Genomic DNA, 20,297 nt, shown 5'->3' with positions numbered 1-20,297 from the left:
GTATTTGAACAGCAGGGGACTCTCTCTTCCCTCTAAATGTCTTTATGAATGAGATGTTTATGCCAACTGTTAATTTAGTATACCTACCCTTTCAGTCTTCTGATCTTGATAAATGAAGCCTTGCATACATGTTGGAGACACCCAGAACTGTTAAACAGAAGCCAATTGAAAGTGATACATAACTTTTTACAGGCCTGTTTGGGTATCGGGTTGCACGCAGTCGTTTGTCTTGCTGGGGTGTGTGGTCTACCCGAACGACCTGTAAAGGTAGCAGAAAACCTTTCATAGGAGAATATCACAGACAGTGTTAAATAGTCTCTGTAGGGAGTGATGTGTATGTTTCCAGTAACTGGGTCTAGATCTGCAAGGATAGGAGGAGGTGTTTCTATTTCACCCATCTCTTCCTTTGTAGAGAAAAATGCCTGTGGAAATGGCTGCGTAAAGTTGCCCACTTCACCTAGGCACATGTTCTCATTTATGTAGGTTTATGTATATATGGCTGTATTACATACATGGACAGAGAGTGCAGGCACAAGTGAGAAAGTGTCAGCCAGTGTGGGATAAATAATCCAAAACTATATGAATTATTGTAAAAGAAGGTTATTGAAAACTGTGGTTTGAACTTGATGGTGGTTTTTTTCTCTCTCTAAATGCTCTTGAGCTGAATGATTGGCAACTCAATTCTTGATAAGCCAAAGGCAACAGTCTAGTTTCACTGCATTTAGTGAAGCAGGATCAACATTTTTGTGAGATAATTTTGCCCTGACATCTGCTATTACATACTGTACAAAATGGAGCTGCATGCTACCTGTGCACCTGGCCTTGCATGAAGAGAGCGACTAGGTGAATCACCTACTTGTTTGTGTTTCTGTTAAAGGTTATATTGACTGGCCGTTCCGTTCTTCTGGCAATGACTTGTTAGTATGGGAAGAGCTGGCCCGGGGCACAGAAAGACCAGCTCTGTGAGCTGATGTGCTTGGGCCTGCTGTCTGCTGACCACGCAGCTAGGCATCCGCTTGGAACAGCTTGTGCTGCTGCTGTCAGTAGTACTCCCTCATCGCTCTGTCATGCGCACAGTAATTTGCAGCTATCCATTCTGCCCGCTGCGCTTCGGTTTCAGCCTTTCTGAGTACATTGGGCTGATCGGAATTATGAACAAAGTTGCTCTACTGTGGGTTTTGGGTTTTTTTTCCCCCCGTGGTTTTTTTGTTTGTTTGGGTTTTTTCTTGGGCTTTTTTTCTTTTTTCTTTTTTTTTTTTCCCCCTGATAAGTATTTGGTTATCTCTGTGGTCCAAAGGTTTTACCCCAAGGAAGATTGCTTTTGAAGCATTGGTCTTGCAGAAACAGCTTCTCTTTTGTCTCTGGGGAAGTGGAGGTAGAAAATAGGCTTCTCTCTCTAACTTTCTTCATCACAGCAAGGCCCTAAACTGCAACTTCTGATCTTGGTTTTTTCAATTGTGGAGTGACTACATTTCAGGTTGCTGGCACAAGACAGTATTGTTCTTTTAATAATGAAAAAAAAAAGTTAATTACTTCAACTTGGATGGAGGATGCAATAAGAGAAAAAGAGGATTTTCCCAATGTTTCAGATGATGTTGATAGCATTAAATAATGCATGTTTGCTTAAGTCAAGATTAGAAGAGGTAAAAATTCTTTAGATCTCATAATAAAAAGTGTCTTCAATTATGTCAGGCAAATATTTCATTTTTTGATATTTTAGTAGCAAATAGTTTACCAAAAAGGTCAAAGTTCTTTTGTGTGGGTTCAAAGGTTTCTTAGCAGTCTTCAGATGGCCACAAAAAATTCTTGCGTGGCAGACAGTATAGGCTAAAATACAGAGTTTTCAACTAAGATGCAGGAGCTGGTATACTGATAAATACACTTTTATAGATCTGTCCTATTCTTCCCTTCCTCCCTCTCACAGGAAATGTGCAAATTGACCATAAATGCCAAGGTAACTTTAGCGTGTTATCAACTTATTTAGCAGTTAGACGGGAGGACTAAGTCTTATGATGTAGTCAGTGTAAAATGGGATAGGATGCAAAACGCTGTGGGATGATACCGATGTTTTTGCATGTGCGAACATGAATCAGTGGTGCTCTCTTGTAGCTAGCCACATACCAGTCTGCGTTCCTGTATCACCAGGATGTTGATGGAAGTGATCATTTCCTCCTTTGGGGAATCACTCTTGGGGCTGCCTCCTAGAGCACTGTATCTCACAGTATGAGGGGTGAGGTTAGGAGATGGTTAGGAGGCTGGAGCACGTGATGAGAGAGGAGGGTCTGCGAGGTCGAGGGTGGTACAACCTCTAGAAGAGGAGGATAAGAAGGGATCTAGTGTGTGGTTAGCTACTTTTTAGGGAGTTATGGAGAAGAGAGCCAGACATTTCTCAGAGCTGCACAGTGAAAGGAGAAGGAGCAGTGGTGGCAAATTACAGTAAGGGACATTGATTTCCACAGTGCATGTGGTAGAGCACTGGAGCAGGTTGCGTCGAGAGGTGGTGCAATCCCCATCCTGCAGGATATTCAAAACTTGACTGATTTATTTCGTTTCCTAGTGTTCAGCGGTAAAGCACAGCCATTTCTGGCTCACACTTGCAGTCTGTGGAACGCAGCAGTGCAGAACGGCTCCACACTCCTCTGTGCGGAGTGTGGTATGGTCAGTGTTTTTCTCCTCTTTGCAAGTTAGGTATTGGAAAGAAGGAAAAGGGTTTAAGAAACTGAAACACCCGCCTTCTCTGCTTAAAAGGAAGAAAAAGAAACTGCTGCATTTACTTCCCACATAGAGGGAATGACGAATGGGTGAGGGACTTCTGCAATGCCAGAGTGGAAGCTGAATGAACTGATAGCTGAGGGAACAGGTTTGCGGGAAGGGGCTGAGTAACTAGGATAGATGTCTGCAAAGCTAGAAGCTCAAAATCAGTTCCTTAATGTAGCTAAGGTCATGGACAACACTGTGAGCTTTTGGTCTGTTTCTTCAATTCTACCTCATGTCACGAGGTTGTGCAAAACTATTTTAAACAGCCTGTGATTTTTGGGCCTAATCTCTGTTTTTATCTTGGAGGGTAGGGGAAGGATGCTAGCAATAATTCATTTTGCTAGTGAATGATCACCTTTCTTCTCAGGCATCTGTTTCTTTTTTTACATGAATATTTTCATAGTGATGGTATGACTCAGTAGAAAGAGGCGGTGTTGCTAGGCAGCAGTTTGAGCACTTTGCAGATGCCATGTGATGGCAGTAAGCTGCCTTGCAATAATCCATTGGTGGCAGTATTCCTGGCTGAGGTTCTGTATTGCACAAAGAAAGAAGCATCTCTGACAGGAGCAGATGCTGCCTAGCAACTGCCAGTGCTCCTGGACCAGCCTGAAATACCTTCACTTAATTGTAGTGTAATTTTGGTAATATACAAAACCTTAAGTGTAACAGATTGCTTCCAATTCTGAAGTGTATTTTTCCTACTCAAGGTTTTGCATAAAAGTTCATAAAGACCATTAATAAGGTCAAAAAATTCTTTAGCCCTCTTCTAAATCATGTCTTTTGTTTAATCCCTACTCTTCGATTGTAATGTTTGGATGGCTTTTAATCAGCTTTTGATAATCTTTTTTATTTGTGTGTGTATTACATTAGTGCCTGGCGATTCCAGTTGGATTAGAGCCCTGTTCTGTGTCGTGTGTACCAGTATACTCTGCAAGGAGTGCCCCTTGCTGCAAAAACCTTGTGTTGTTTTATCTGGGTAGCTGTGTTTTTAGATTGTAATTGGATGTCCTCTCCTTTGTACCTAAATTCTTTATATTGTCCATCTTGCTTAAACAGCAGAATGTTTTGGAAGTACTGGTCCTGGTTTTTGTTCCCTGTTTTCTTTGTAAACATACTTGCTCAATGTGGCCTGAACTTGCAAATAAATTTGCATGTCTCAAATTAATTTCTGGCAAATAATTGAAACCTCACCGACAATCATTTAAATACTTGGAAGGTATACTGTGAAGGTGAAAATATTTTTCTAGGTATTTGTAGAATAAAATGAAAATGCTTTCATTTTAATTTCCTTGTGGTTCTGTTCCCTTGTCAAATATCATCAGAGTCTAACTGTGCAATCTATGAAGCTGCCAGGTTTAATCAAGCAGTTCCACAAAAATTTAATCATATTGGCCTTTAATTTTGTTATAAAAATGTGAAGATTTTCTTTCCTTCATGAACTTTTTTTTGGTCTTTTAAAGTATTAAACCCACAATTTTCTGTTTGCAAGAACTACTCCTTTTTGTTGGAAAAAGGTTTGTAGTTCCGAGAGGCTCAGACTGCAATGTACGTGGTGGTTTGCAAAGTATTAATTCTTTGCTGCCTGTAGGCGTGATTGTGCAACACAGTTGCCTCACAAAAAGGTAAAGCTAAATCTTGACTCTGAGCTGTCTTTTCCTCTGTGTGTAACTTGTATCAATGTTGGTTTTTTCTCCCGCAGTCACATTGCTGCGGCTTAGAGGCTTTTCCCTGTCTGCCATATGTAAAAACAAAGAATTAAAGTCTGTCACCCTTCTTGGAAAATAAATTATTAAGAAAAGGTATTCTAAAACCATAATTAATGTGGACTGGAAGAATAGAAATTGATTGTTCACTCTTTATTTTAATACAATTCCCAGAGGGCATTGATGATGCAGGATCTGAAGAACTAAAAAACGCTTTCTGTATGATGCATAAGTGAAGCGTGGAGTTCTGGTGTGATGTGGATGTTAAAAGTTGATGTGGTTCAAAAACATTGGGGTGGCTCTGTAGAAGAAAAAGTATAGAGAGCACTATTAAATACATATATAAAATTAATACTAATAAAAACTACTTTAGGAAGTCCCAATCCACAGATGGCTCAAGTTGGGGAAAGCTACGTCCTTGCCCTGTTCTAATACCCTTCCTTCACCTCCTTGTTTTTAGCCTCTGTTAGGGAAAAGGTATTGGATTTAGAACCGTCTTTGGTCTCACCTACTACAGTGACTCTTAAGTTATGTTACATGGAGCCTTTATTGTCACCTAGGTACTACAGGCAGGAAAATTCACTTAATCTTACTTAGCTGGTAAAACTAGCTTATGCTGTTTGATGCTAGACACTTTTAATAGATTCATATGAAAAAGCATTTTAAGGAAAGATACATCCTTGTCATAAACATTAATTTATCAGTCTGGAGTAATTACGTTATTTTCTTAAAGATCAATCAATATCAATCAATCTTAGATTCAGAGATTGACTTATATTCCATGTTAGCTAGTAATAGTGATAACTAGTAGTAGCTGAATGTGAAATTAAAACTCTACAATCTTGCAGTCGTGTATATAAGATTATTTAAGAAATCACAGTAATTCATATGTGTGGTAAGAATTGGGGTGGGAAGGGGTCTTTGCTGCAGGGGGTAAATATCACTTAGAATATCACTTTGTTTAGGAACCTTCCTCAAGTTTGGAAATAAACTGTAAGTTATAAAAATTAGTCTGGAATTCAGGTAACAGCTTTTACCAGTATACTTCTAGTCACGTAATTACTGATTTTCAGAGTGACCCACTCTGATAGTTCGAAAATAAAAAAAGACATCAAAACCACTTCAGGCAAACAAAGTTTACTATCACATTGGCAAATTAAGCAAACAAACAAAAACCCTTTACAGATGATGGCATGTGACATATTTGTTGTAAAATTAATTGTATTATACTCCTTTATAAGGACTGTGAAATTTAAGAGTTTGTGTGTTTACCCAAAGTAAACATGAACACCAAATTTTTAGCTGGTGTGGTAGAGGTGTGAGATTAAAATATGGTTATGTGTTAAAGCATAAATTACACCATCAGAAAACTTCAGAACTTTGACATTTGTAGCACAGAACACAATTCAGTGTCTGCACAGTGTGATTATAAATTGGGAGGGTACGGAGCTAAGTAATTTGGGTATAGAGCAACACAACTGCAGCTATGCTTCTCCCATGCATTATCCTTGCCATCCCTCCTGAAATTACTTTGGTTGAAGATATGCTTAGGGCATGTTTAGTGCATAACCTGGATAACTGCAAGTTGACTGTAGTACAAAGGATTTCTGAAAATTAAATGGCATACTTTAACCTGAAACACTTGTCTGTGTTCTGCTGGTGTCATCTAAAAATATTGCAAATTACCAGAATTTTAGTAAGACAGATAATAATAATGAGTTGAGAACTGGAAAAAACTGTCACAAAGGCCAAGAAGATTTGTCCTTTGAAGCCATGAGTAAACAGAGATATGTTGAAAGTTCGCAAAATTATGATTGTTACAGTGGAAGGAGTTTAAGAATTTTTTGTTTCTTTTGTCACATTATACAATTAAAAAAGACCCAGTGAAACAAACAAACAAACAAAAAAAGGCATGTTCACAGCTGATAATATGAAATGTTGTGGGTTTTTTTCCCCAAAGTTTACCCATAGAGTTTATTAAATCTTGGCCTCACCAACATCTTGGGATAAAGAAAAACAAAAATGTGTTTTAGCATATTGGATATGTTCTAGCAACAATGATTTCTATTGTGGAAGAGAAAACATGAGAAATAAATAAATAATAATTTTAAAAAGCCCAATTTTATGATTAGAGAAACATAATTTAGATTTGGAGAAGGAAAGGGGGCAATGTAAACATGGAAACCCCTTGAACTGATTTTGTTTCTCAGCCCGTATTTAAATAAATACTTCTAATTTTCATTGGTATATCTTGGAACGTGGGGAGGGAAAGGGCAGGAAAAGGACTCTGTTTCTTTATGAAAATAAACATTACTTATGGGCTGAACTGATATTCTATATTGTAAATAGAACATTATGCAATGTCAAAATATTTTTGTAGACTTTGCTACAATGTTTAGAAATAGGTTGAAAAAGTTAGAAAGTACATGAGAAGGTATATACCTATGCCAGTTCATTGTGCTGCAAGGTATTTTTATTTATACGCTAAGGAAAAATGATGTTTCGGGGGAATTAGCAACTGGACACTGCACAATCTTTATGTGGATGTATTGTGCTGGACAATACTCTGGCATTTTCCTGGTCTTGTTTTGGGTTTTCCCACTGTTCGTGTAAAAAATGTGACACATTTCCATTACTATGTTTATCATGTAATTGACATAATCCATTTGAGAAGAAAAATGATCTGTGGAAGCACTGTGACCCAGGTGAGACTGGGAGGGGAAGTTGGGACATAGGAAATTGAATTAGAAGGAAGATACATTTTAAATTATACCACAGCAAAAATGAAAACAGCTCTGTTATTTACGTGCGCAGCAGAAAGTAATAATGACACACATGAAATCTAATTTAGCATTTCTCTGTGAATTGTATTCTCTCTTTTTGTCATCATAGTGTTCAGGTGAGGTCACAAACTGATAGATAGCAAGGGACAACAGAAGCTCAGGCTGTGATTCCATAACAACAGTGTGAGAGAGATCATGACAGTCCAGCCACACACCGGTCTCATTCAGTGTCCTGCCCTTGACAGTGACCGGTAGCAGGTGTTTGTAGTAGCACAGCAAGATAAGCATATGTGATGCTTTCCCAAGACTTAAGTGCTTTCTGGGTCAGGGACTTGCTGAGCCTACGGTGGTACACATCCATTAATTTGCCCTATTTGCTTTTGAACTTGAGTGATTGTTTTGTTTTGTTTTGTTTTATCACCCACAGCATCTTGTGAGGAGTTTCACAGTTTATGCACTGTGTGGAAAAGTACTTTGTTAGATCAAGTCCTGAACTCTTCTCTGCTGTTTCATTTGACGCTGCTCTGCTTTTTGTACTGGAAGGGATGATTAGCAGTTGTTCCCTGTTCACCTTCTCCATGCAACTTATCAATTATACTCTCTCCACCCCTTTCAGCTGTCAGTCTTACTGGTAGAAGAGTCCAATTTTGGTTCATCATTCATCATACAAAAGCCTTTATGCAGTCCTTGGTATCTCTTGTCTCACTTCTTTCTACTTTTCCTTATGCTGTTCCATCCTTTTTGGCAAAAGATACATTTTTGACAAAGGGGAAGGGGGAAAACTGGCACATGGGGGGTCATTGTGAAGTTTGTACAGTACCATAGGTAATGATGTCTTCCCTTTTTTCCCCAAAGATAGTGTTCTGCTGTGATGTGGTGGTGGTGAGAGGGGTGGTGCTTGACAGTGGCTGAGCATTGAGCTTATGACAAAAACTCTGAATAGCATTCCAGGGTTTCACTCAGTGTGGAAATAGCAAGGGGAGAGACGATGGTTTTGTATGTGAGATTAGGATTGTTCATCCCTCATGAAACACCATGTAGATGAACTAAATGGTGTACATCTGCCAGTTCTACTTGCCGTACTTAGGTCCATCTGCAACTGTTTATCACCCTGAATAGCTTGAGTGGCTTCACAAACTTTGTCACTTTTCTAAATGACAGCTTTTCTGGATCGTTTAGAAATACTTTAAACAGAAAAGGCTCCAACAGAGATCCCTTTAGAGCTTGCTGGTCAATCTGTCTTCACTAAGAAAACTGGCTACTTCTTCTCTTTCATATCTCTTTGCTGGTTATTTATCTGTGCAAATGCCTTCCCACTTTATCATAGCCAAGCTCAATTTCTGCAAGAGCTTTTGACAGGGGCTGTTTCAGAATAGATTTTGTAAAACCTACTGGATTGTATCAACTGGATCTTCTTTGTCCATATAGCAAGCAGCTCCTTTAAATATCTACCACATGAGGAATCAGTAAGCTACGCAAAGATGCATTGACCCTTTCTTAAGATGTCATGTTTATCTGTGTGCCCTTATTCTTTTGAAGCAGTTTCTCTTACTGCTGGTGACTTAAAATGCAGCTGCTTATATTGTGTCAGGGCATGTCCGTAGGCAAGGAAAACACTTCTGAATCGGTCCTGTCCCAGACCTTTGGCTTTCCAAACTGTTATTCCAATGCTATCTGTTCTTATGTGTTATACCCCCCGAATTCCTTCATACTGTCTGCTACAGCTTGAGAGTAACTGCCTATGTGAACTGGTTTGTGCCTTTCTCATTAATAAATTACAGGGGTGCAGAGGGAAGGGTTTCTTTTGCTGCGACCCACTTTGATACAGTTCAAGTACCACAGTTAAGGAACCTCTGACTTGGAGATAATTCCTGAAAGTGGCTTGTGGTGCTTTTTCAAAGCATTCCTCTTTGGCAGAATGTTGGGTTTAACTGCTGGCTGAAATTACGTTTTGTGAGGGGGAACTATGAGCTCCTTATAAACCTGAATGATGGCAAGGGGGTTTAATATCTGAAAATAGATGTTAAATATTTCAGCAGTCTGTCCTGCAATCCAAGAGGGATTGTTCAGATCTGTTAACTGGTGGGTAAAAGCTTTGCTGTATGCCTATTTTGATGATGCGTTACTTCTGTATTCTGGTGACCGAGGGGATGACTCTTGTAAGAAATGATGGAGACTTGTTGATTGACGGACAGTTTGTAGGTGATCATATGCTATAAAGAATTCCTCTGTGGGAAGGACAGAAATCAGTTATTGGAGTCCTCTCTGTAAATTATTTTCTCCAGAAGGGTTAAATTATTCCGTATTTCCCATGTACATTTGTGTTCATATTTTTCAAATAATACTGCTAAGAAGAATTGTGTACCTAAAAGTGACTTCATAAATAAGATTGCGTTGCATAATGCATTTTTAGCTTAACAAATGAGTGACATCCATAACTTTGGAAGTAACCTTTGGAATCATAGATCAGACTATAAAATAGCCTCAAATTTCTGGGATTCTGTCATAATCGGTAGCTATTTTTACCATTCTTTTTTATTTCAGAGATGTTAAATTGTGTTCCTGTTAAACAGTTTTAACAAGATATGGTTTGGTGTATTGGGTCAGTTTATTTGGGTTCTTCAATTTTTCCTGACTTTCATTTAGTGTGGCTGGAAAGTCAACTACTCTTGAGATTTGGCTTCTGTTATTTTGAAAATATCCATATTGCTATTCACATACCCTACTGATTATTAAAATTGTCAAACAGAAGAGACTGAGATAATTTATTGATGACTACAAATTTACTGATGAAGGAATTAGATTTCATACTGCTGTATTAAGAATGAGGAACATGAGGTGGATGTTATTTTTGTATGAGAACTTTTCTTATTGAGAATGATCATCCAGATTGTATCTACAGCTGATGGGATCAGTTAATTTCTGTTCTGTGATTTTTGTTTATTTATTCTTTTTTGACTGAAGTAGACCTAAGAAAAGAGCTTTGGCTATCTTATTAATAGAGTACTCTGAATTCTAAAGAGCTGATTACGTATTGATGCAGTAGAGTCTTTATATCAGATTTTCTTTGTGCAACCAGTAGAATCCTTTTATAAATAGGCAGTTTGCATCTATAAACTAACAGATCTATTAGAATTACTTCTTGTAAGCCTAAATATATTAAAGTCATTATTCTTGGCCATATTTTAAAAATCTATTATATCAGCAGTTGAAAAAACCAGTGCTCTATTTTCCTGGTACCTTTCCTTTAGCTTTCATTCCAAGCTCACTTTTTACTGTTGCGTAATAGGCAAGTGTGTGATGACCAAAGAACTAGCAGTTGCAGCAAATCCAGTTTCTTTCCTGGTTGCATCCTTTATTCAGTAGTTTTCATGCAGTAAATAATTGTCATAGGAAGCCAGCTCTTGTTTGCTGATTCAAAACTTCTAATGCAGTGTTAACATGGGATGATGTTTTTCAGACTAACTATTACTTGTTGGACTCAGCTGAGTAAGACCAGTCAGTCGTTAATCTCTCTACAATTCAAACTACTCTTTTGTCTGCAACCACTGATACTCATGTGCCCCATGACTGGTGTCTCTGTGTCATGATAATCTTGGCACGTTCAGAGAAGTTGAAAATGGCCTGGAAATTGGATTTAATATTATCATGTATATATTAATTTTGTTTAATAATCGTGTATCTAGAATTACTCATAAATTAATGTATCTTGTTACTGTATTACCATTTCTCCATTTGTCTGGTGTTTTCAGTAGTAGCTTTTCACCCAGGATTTTTGAAATTCTGTGTTTTTGAGACATACTTGAATTTTTCATTGTTTTTGTTGGTTTGAAGGGAAAAGCCATGTTATTTTAATATAGGACTGTATTTTGCGAAACAACTTAAAAATAAAAGATGTCTGTACTTTCTTGTTTTGGTAAAATTGCCTATTAGAAAAAAACCCCCAAACTTTTTCTGTATTTAAAGGATACTGCTATCTGAAATACTGGAGGGACAAGGAGAAGCCACTAGAGGTTTGACTGTGGCCTGCCAGTTAAGCGTTTGGCAATTGTCAGTGTTCCTGCACTTTGGGAGAGGCATTAAGTAGTTTTTCTTCAGTTGAAATCCATATTTATGGTTTCTTCATGGGTGAAGAATGAATCCAGAATGCTGACAAGCTTAGCGTTTTTCTTGGATTATGTTGTCTGCATTACTCCAGTCTGGAGCCAATTGTTATGTTTCTCCTGTCTCTGATGTAAACAAGAATTTAAAACCTCATTTAACCAGCGGTGATTTCTGCTGGGCTGTACGAGCTGAGAGAACAGTTAGGTTTGATGATGGAATCCTTAGGTTTTCCCTCTTTAATTAAACACTGCATTGAGTCTTACTGTGGAAGAGCAAACATTTGATGCTGTTTGGTTCTCTCCAGGTTTTGATTCAAATTCTTTCTCATATTACTCTCATCTGTGTGGGTGTTTGCCTGGTGTACGTAGTTTGTTCTTTCTTGCCCTTTCCCTTCATGAAATCTGTATGTACAGTTGAAACTGTTTTATTTTGGTGGAAGTTTTTTCTATGCTTTTCTCATTATTTCTTGGAAATTCAAGGTTCAAGAAACATACCTTGTAGTTGATGGTGCAGATGATAGTCTTAGTTTCCATGGTGTTCTTCCCCTGGACTTCAGACTTTCTGGTTAACTGCTTTAAGTTCTGCACAGAGAGACTTTAGTCCTAAGGGATTCAGTAGCTTTGACATAAAAAGATATTCAGGGAGGAGATGAAATGCAGCTCTATCACATGGGAACATCTCAACCATAGCTTGAGTGTTTGCGTTTAAAGGGGAGTGTTCTCTTAAATTGGAAAAAAGGACAATGCCCACTGGAGGTCACTATTTCAACTCACGGAATTCCACTTGTAGTGCTCCAGTGTGTGTGTAGGTGACACATAGGGCATGCTTGGTGACTGAGCTTCTGTTTACTTAGAACAAGGTACTTGAATGATTAAATTAAATCTGTGCCTGAATTTTTAAATGCTGATGAACAGGCATTATGGGACTGGGGGGGTGGGGTGGACCTTATTTGCAATTCATCCATAGTTTCGACGTGTCATGTTTCAGGTAACTACCCATGTCCGTGTCCCTATTGTATTTTGATAAATATGGTTAAAGAATATATCATTATACACTGTGATAGTTTTTTAAAATTTATTTTTAAAATTGAGGTTTACTTAGTAATTTTTTTATTGTATTCATATTTTCTGAAACATGAAGATGGGTTCTTATTTCCCCTGGTTAATGAAAACTAAAGATACCTAGAAAAATATTTAAGATATATGTCAGTGCTTACGAAAAGTACAGATTCCTGTGTATTCTTTTATATATCTATTTAAATATAATAGTGTATGGTAATATAGGATTTTTGCAGTGTATTAGTTGCACAGATGGTACTTGAATTAATTTCAACTTGGAGGAAAGTAATTCCTGCAGTTAACTTCCTATTATAATCTTTGCAGTTAGGACTGCCTGTTCCGTTAATGAATTGTGTAGTAGAGTAAGAATTGTGAGACAAGGAAATCTTTGTATGCCATATGAATCAGGTTGGTGATTAAAGTGATTACAAGCCTTGCTTAATTAAAAAATCTCTTTAAAAGCACAGCTTTTATGTTGCTGCTGAGCTTAATTTCTGATAAGGGCCGAAATATAGATATCTGATGAGGAAAAGTTGGCTGACAGGTTTTCTGGGCAGCTATGTAATAGCTATTTTTATGTAAGGAGTGAGCTAAAGTGCTATGCTTAGAAGAAAAATTCACACAAAGATTCAACCCTCATATGTCTCTCTCTCTCTGTTTTTCCCCACCCTCTAGTGATATGCAGCTTCCGCGGAGCTGTACCGCAAGGCTTGGTCCTGGAACTAGGTGAAACTGTCCAGATCCTAGAGAAATGTGAAGGTAAGTGTGATGTCCAAGAAGGAATCTCGCTTTCTATATAAGAATTTACAAATATATTCATCTAGCTGATTTTAATAAGTTGTTTGGAAATCATGAGGCATCAAATCAAAGCTCTTGAATAAAACCTAATGTGACCCACTTTCCGTAGGAAAGGCTGAGTGCTGTTGGCACTAATCCAGTCTGATAGGGGGTCAGTGTGTTTTAAGTTAACCATCTGTCCAGAAAATCTTGAACCCTGACCTGATTGTTGTATTGTAATTGGGTCTTACAGTGAATTTTCATCATGTAAAGTATATAATCAGTATTTTTTTTTTTTACTATATTTTCTCAGTGTTACTGTTATGCATTTCAATTAAGTATATCAGTGTTTATTATTTAGAAACATCTGAACACATGAAAAATATTAGTTATAAAATAGATTAGCAAATCATTGGAACACTGGAAAAAATGTAAAGAATATGAGTTTAGGGGGGATTGTTTTGCATTTATCTTCATGTGGTTTTTTTGTACCTAAAGGAAAATGCCATTGTAAATGTTACAACTATAGTTCTTTCTTATGTGGCTGGAGATGTCTGTGTGTGAATAAATTGAATGTCCTAATCCTCTGCTTTATTCACATGAATGGTGTGATTGAAGTTGTTGTATTTAAAAGGAGAATGATTCTTATCCTAATGTTCAGAGTAAGCAAGTGGTGTAAAACATGTCTATTGAGAAGTAGGTTGACAAGATACAGTATGAGAACATGTGTCACTATAGTCTGAGGTGGAATAATGTAACCTTAATCCTTAAGTGTTAAAACAAATTCAAAACCAGATCCACAAATTTGAATTCCAAATTAACATTCCACAAAGTTGTAGGTTTGTTTTTGTGTTTGTTCAGTTTACAGTCATTTTTCATCTCCAGTGTTAATGTTGCTACACATACCTTCTGCATGCTTGTCAGAAGACTACTTTTCTTCTCTTATGCCTAGAACCGTCTTTTGCTCTTGATGCTTTTTCTTGTACTCAGGTGTTTTGTTTGTTTACCTACTGACTTAACTCTTCATGAAGAAGTGACCTCTTACATGACAGTCTTTCTAGGAAAGTGGTAGCTTCTTCACCTACACTTGTAAAAATTTTCTGTTCAATGAGAGTTTTGCAGTGCAATAGCGACGTTTAATCCATGAAGAAGCATGCTGTAAACAATACCTGTAGTATTATACCTGCAAATGATGATTTTTTTTAAAAAACACGTGGTGTAATGGGCTAAGCTTTACTTGAGCACTGAGTGTTGATTGTAGTCATTCTACCAGGTCTTGTGAATTAGTACATGGTGCAAGCTCAGGAAAAATTTATTACTTTGCATAGGATAGTATAACTCTAAGGTAAAACAGTGTATGTTGCTGAAAGCAGCCATGGTATTTTCAAACCATTTCTGATAATCAAGGAAACTTTCAAAACTCTGGGAAATAAAAGCACGGTCTCAAAGGAGCAGGTTGCTTACAGAAAAGCAAAAGGATAATCCAGTGTCTCTTTAGAGTGTTACAACAATTAGGCTCTGTATATTTTCTTTGCCAGTAGTTTTGAGGATGATTCTTCAAAGGCAAGTCATCCAGTCTTCAAATTGCTGCGAAAGGAGGCCCTCAGACAAGGTGTTTTCCTGGCTGGAAGGAGGTGTTTGTACAGAGGTTTTTTTTGGTTTTGTTTTTTAAGCCCTCTATCCTGTCAGTTTGGTGGAGGTGCCTTTACCATGGACTTTAAATATATAAAAAGATATATTAATTTTGATAATAACATCTGGAACTCCAAAATACGAAACTCATCTGAATATTCAGATGGTCTGTGCTGCAGCTCTTGCATGTGTGAATTATGCAAAAAAGCTCACTAAATGTGCAAAGTACGTTCTTTAAAAAAAAAATAGTCGTTTAAGCATTCTTGTCTAAGTGGTTGTTCAACACAGTCCTTGGTTTGCCTTGCAAATTTAGAATGAAGCATACCTCATCTTCTGCTTCTGCATTATTTGCTGGGGATTCTTTTGTCCAAACAAACTAGATAAATTAATGTTAACCCATGCAAATAAGGGTCACTACCATGGGACTCCAAAGAAGATCCATTGCTGTTTCAGCTTCGCTTCTTAGAATAGTTTGTGCGTAATTCTCTACAGTAGGGACTTTGCTGTCTGGGTTAAAAGGATTCACATACACGCAAACCTTCTAGTGATGTGAAGAATGATTTCGGAGACTCGCTGAAGAATTCAAGGCTGACAAAGATTCAAACACTAGCTATATTCCTGAATGTGCTTATTTTTAATCATAATGACTTACTGAATAACTGTATTATTACTACAAAAGAGCAAGTACTCTTTTGTAGTGACTGGTGTGAAAAGTAGGTGCTGCATTTAGAGGAATTGAATGAAAGAGTAGGGAATTTTTTATATCGAGTTCTCGGGTACCTCTGCAGCTAAGTTTTATATATATTCGCAGAGTAAAGGAACAAATACATATGCATACACACATACATGTATTTGTCTCTTTAAGGCTAATAAATATGAAAACCAGTTGATAACACATTTTTTAAAAAAATCTTTTTTTTATTGTGGTTTTCTATGCATTTTTTAAAATAAAATGCAATGAAATACAGTTTTCTGTTACTATGGATCTTGTTCATGTGCTTGAAATTGGAACTTTTGAATTTCAATCAATTTGCGTGCCTGCCACTCTGTATGCTTTCATACCAGGCCACAAATGTCTAAATCGCTGTTTTCTAACCCTGTCTAAATCTGACAAACGCCTCCCACTGCCTCCCGCCCCCCAGTAATTCAAAATGACAGGGTTCAAACCCATGGACTTAGTGTCTGCCTTTCCTCTGAAGCTACCAAAAGCTCCATCCATGTTTTCATCAAACATTACACTATCTCTAAAGCATGTGATGTTACTGGAGTGGTTTTATAGTTACTGTTTGCACGAAGGACTCCGAGATCTTCTACTGGTCTCACTCAAAGGTAACAAATATTCTTCAAGATATCAGTTGTACATATGCTTGTCTTTCACAGCTTTCCCCTCTCTCTGTTCCCCTCTCTGAGCCCTTCCACTTGTGATCTTGCCACCGAGAGAGAATTGAAACAGTAAGTGGTGTTCTCTGCTTTACATGCCACGCATTGAGGAGGTGAAAGGGTATGGCAATAGTATGCCACCTATAAATGCTGAAAGACAGAGTTTTCTTTTGTCAAGTGACAAAGCATGAGCATACTCATTATTTGAAATACATGTGGACTGTGCGTTCTAAAGAACACCCTATTTTTCAAGTCATACGGCTATTGCTCTGCCACTGGCAGTAGCTGTGAGTAACTAGTGGCAATCAGAGTAAATTTAAAATGTCTATTTTGTCCATTTATTTTTATTGCTAGGAAGCAGTTTTCTTCTGATTTAAAAATGCTACTACTTCAGTGACTTTAATTATTACCTTGAGACTCTCATATATTCGCTGAAGAAAAGAAACACTAGCTGATGCCTGAAGTGCCAGTTAAAAGAATATTATCTTACCCATGCAAATTCTGGTATCCACAAAAGTATTTATTTACGTGGTTTTAATGTGTGTGTGTTAATAATAGTGTTCTTAAGCAATATATATTTAAAGTTTCCCTCTGTTATTCCAGCAGTGACAGCATGGTTGAATGAAGGCTTTCCAGTGTTTGGGACACTTAAGCAGCAGATATAGCTTGCAATTGGGGGTTTTTCTTAAATTCTTGAAGAATTCAGTGTGCTTGAGAAGAGTTATCTTTGCCATACTTCCAATTTTGTATCATACAGATGAATGAGGCATCACACTTCAGACTGTCATTGCTGTGGGAGCAATGCAGGTTTCCTTCCACCTGGAGTTGGGAGCTCTCCTGTGGCTGGCTGGGCCAAATTGACTCACTCCCAGTAATTTGGGTTTACCCTGAGAGAGATGTCTCCAGTGAGATATCCCTTTTCCTCTTTGCCTTTTGTGGAGCATGCCAGTGGAACTGAAGTCTCTTGGACCCACACAGCCGCTGCAGAAGATCTTGCCTGGCTATTCAAACTACTCTTTTGGAGCACAGGAATGGCTTCTCGATGGCTCTCTGCTTGGCTAACACCAAGATAAAACACATTCTCTCTCTTCTGCTTTTGCTGTGGCATCTCTCTGACTGCATTATTAGCATACTCCTGTGGTTCTGCTGGCATGAGGCTGCTCCCTGACATGGTATTGGCAGGCTGGGTTGGTTGAGTATTCATCTGCTGCTCGTCCTGTCCTGGCACTGCTCAGAGCATCAAGCTCAGAACAGAGTGGTCTTGTCATTGAGTGGTTTCGGCATCAAGAAGCTTTTGCTAAGCACTGTTACCATCTCTCTTCTGGGTTACTTTGAGTACCTTTAGCTCTGCACAAAGATACTCTGCAAACAGCTTATATGCAGATTGAAAGGTAAAAGCAATTGTTTATTGGCTAGTATAGCAAAAGATAGCTTTCTTCCAGATTTGAGGGTTACTCATAATACTGCAAAGTATACTTATTTTTGTAGGACAAAGAAGGCTCGAGTTCTTGTAGCACGTTCTACTAGCAGTGCTTTCTTTAAGATCCAAGTTTAGCTTTAGGACTTACCATAAATACTTACGTAATTTATTTTCAGAATTCTGTTTGTCAAGAACTTATATGTGGAATTTGTTTTTTCCTACAGTCTGCAGCTGACGCTACTTTATTCAACCCGGATATTTGGGCTTTATTTTTCTGAAAAATAGATCAATACCTTTCAGTTAGGACCCTTTTGTTTTTCTGCTACTGAGTGCTCAGAAGGGACGAGCTTTTTCCATGTGACAGACCTCTTGTTGATTAAGTGGAAATCTGAAAAGGTACAAGGTGGGTTTTAGAAAGTGCCTTGAACAAAACAGGATATTCCTTCAAGTAAAGATTAAAAAACATTGGTAGCTCTTCTAATTGCTCAGATTAAGAGATTGAGATGTGCAGGCCTGCCACAGAGCTCCTTTTGCAATTTAACTAGGATTGCACTATTGCTGAGACTTCTGAGTGTGATACATCTTTGGAAAGACTGTTTTTCAGTCTTCATCTAAGAGTGTGCAGATTTCTATAATACGGCTTCACGTTTCCCACACTGTGAATTTTCGTATGTACAGATAGTTGTAGGTGAAAAATACGTTATTTACCTATGCGTTTTTTTGAGATGTGATGTTGGTATATACATTCCCAATTCATTTTTCTGTCCTGCCTCTTCAGATGCCTTGTTGAATTCTAGGGGTCAGAGGAGCTAAGGAGGAAGCCTAATACAGCTGAAAAAGCCCTAGAAACAAAGGGAAGGAAAGGGACACATTCTTGCATGTACTGCTAAGTAATTTAGCTTTTATTACTGGCCTGCAAGTAACCTACAGTGCGAATATATGTATAGACAATGCATTTTGAAGAAAAAATTATGACCAAGTGGTGGTCTTAATGTGCAGGGGGAACAGGCATAATGGGGTACTTTTCTTTTTGTTCTTCTCCAGTTTTATTACCATGGAAGTAATCTTTGAGGGATTATCTGCCGTGTAGGCTATATAGAGGGCAGAGCTGTAGATCAGCCTACTCTTCACTTTTCTTAGTGTCATGTATCAAATATTGTTAGATGGTATTGAAAAAAGCAGCTGTAAAGGATTGTGTTTTTTCGTGGGTTTTATGTTTCACCTTAGAAACATAATGTTTAGACTCTATAGTAGGTTTAGCTGGCATGGATCACTGCAGTGTGGCTGTATTGCTTCAGGTGGTCTGCTTGGTTTATCTACTACACTGTGCAGTAGACTTCATGTAAAAGCAAAGTTGGAATAGGGCTTTAAGATACAGTGACTTGTCTAGAACACACTGGAATGGATATGATTCATTCAATTTTCTTCTACAGTACTTGGATCAAACCTTTGTCTTGGGCATACTGAGAATGTAAAGTATGAGGTGTTCAAAATCAGTTGGATTAGGAAAGTGTATGTAATTCCTGCACTGACAGTTTCTGTTTTGCTGAGGCGTTATGTCTGTCATACTCTGTTTCCTTAAAACAAACAAACAAAAAGCTTTGCACCTCCATTCATCAAAATTTATCAAGTATGTGGCTTTGTCATGAGACTTACCCAGAAATACACATCGACACAACATTAAGATGCAGTCCAAATGCCTGCATTCATCCCAGCTTCTCACAAATGTTCAGACGTAACGGTGCTTTCTTCAGTTGTTGTTGTGCTGTGGTGTAAGCAGTAGGCTCATACTGTGCCTATCTTCCTGTGTGATCAAAGAAAAAAAGAAAAAAAGTTTGCTTGCAGTGTCATCTGTATCATTGGAGGTATTTTTGCCCATTCTAGGATGTCTTTGTCATTTTATCTACTTTATTTTGACTATGATATATACTTGAAATTCATCAGACTTGTTTGGGATATATTTAGTGTTCTCCTTCTGATCCTGAATAGGATGTTGCTTAGAATGGTGCTTCCAATAGACTAATTTTTGGTTTTCTTACAGCAAAGGATGTTACATGGTATGGAATATCCCTTTGGCTGATTCAGGTCAGCTGTCCCAGCTATGTTCCCTCCCAAGTTCTTGCCTATCCCTAGCCTACTCGCTGGGGGCGGCACATGGAGGAAAAAGAGAAAGCCTTGATGTTGTACAAGCACTGCTCAGCAATAGCCAAAATGTTGGTCTCTTATCAGCACTGTTTTAGCCACAAATCCAAAACATGGGACCAGACAGGCTGCTGTGGAGAAAGTTAACTCCATCCCAGCCAGACCCAGTACAGTGATTCATTTTTTGGAAAACAGTTAGAATTACCTGTCTTCCTTTCCCTAGGTCATCCACCAGGTCAAGCTGAGAATATTCTTAGCTGTCAGAAAAGGAAATGGGGGGAGGCATTGTGTGCATGAAGCACAGCCTTTCTCTGTAGAGATTTGCAGGTGTCTAGCTGTGGTCTTGCCCCTTAAGGTCATCTGTACTCAAATCCTTGTTAGTTGCTGATAATTACTAGACAGTTAATCTGTTCAAATTGTGGATACTCGTGATTGTTGTTTCACAATAACTTATCCACAAAATTCTTGTCGCTTCATAGCCATGTTTTTCTGCTTCTTAATTTTAAATCCCATCTTTTTCACCATTTCCTTGAAGTCAGTA

General features: G+C 38.0%; 1 protein-coding gene across 9 annotated transcripts in view; it reads left to right on the top strand.

The window, feature by feature from the left end:
- The window catches only part of DOCK3 (dedicator of cytokinesis 3), a 219,113-nt gene that overhangs the window by 7,913 nt on the left and 190,903 nt on the right, over window positions 1–20,297 (top strand). For all 9 annotated transcript variants that reach the window (XM_076346100.1, XM_076346099.1, XM_076346104.1 and 6 more), the window contains exon 2: window positions 13,081–13,164. In XM_076346100.1, the coding sequence (XP_076202215.1) occupies window positions 13,081–13,164 (84 nt within the window). The remainder of the gene's footprint in view (window positions 1–13,080; window positions 13,165–20,297) is intronic.

The sequence above is a fragment of the Aptenodytes patagonicus genome, chromosome 8 (assembly GCF_965638725.1).
Source record: "Aptenodytes patagonicus chromosome 8, bAptPat1.pri.cur, whole genome shotgun sequence".
Taxonomy (NCBI): domain Eukaryota; kingdom Metazoa; phylum Chordata; class Aves; order Sphenisciformes; family Spheniscidae; genus Aptenodytes; species Aptenodytes patagonicus.
This window is presented reverse-complemented; position numbering and strand designations above follow the sequence as displayed.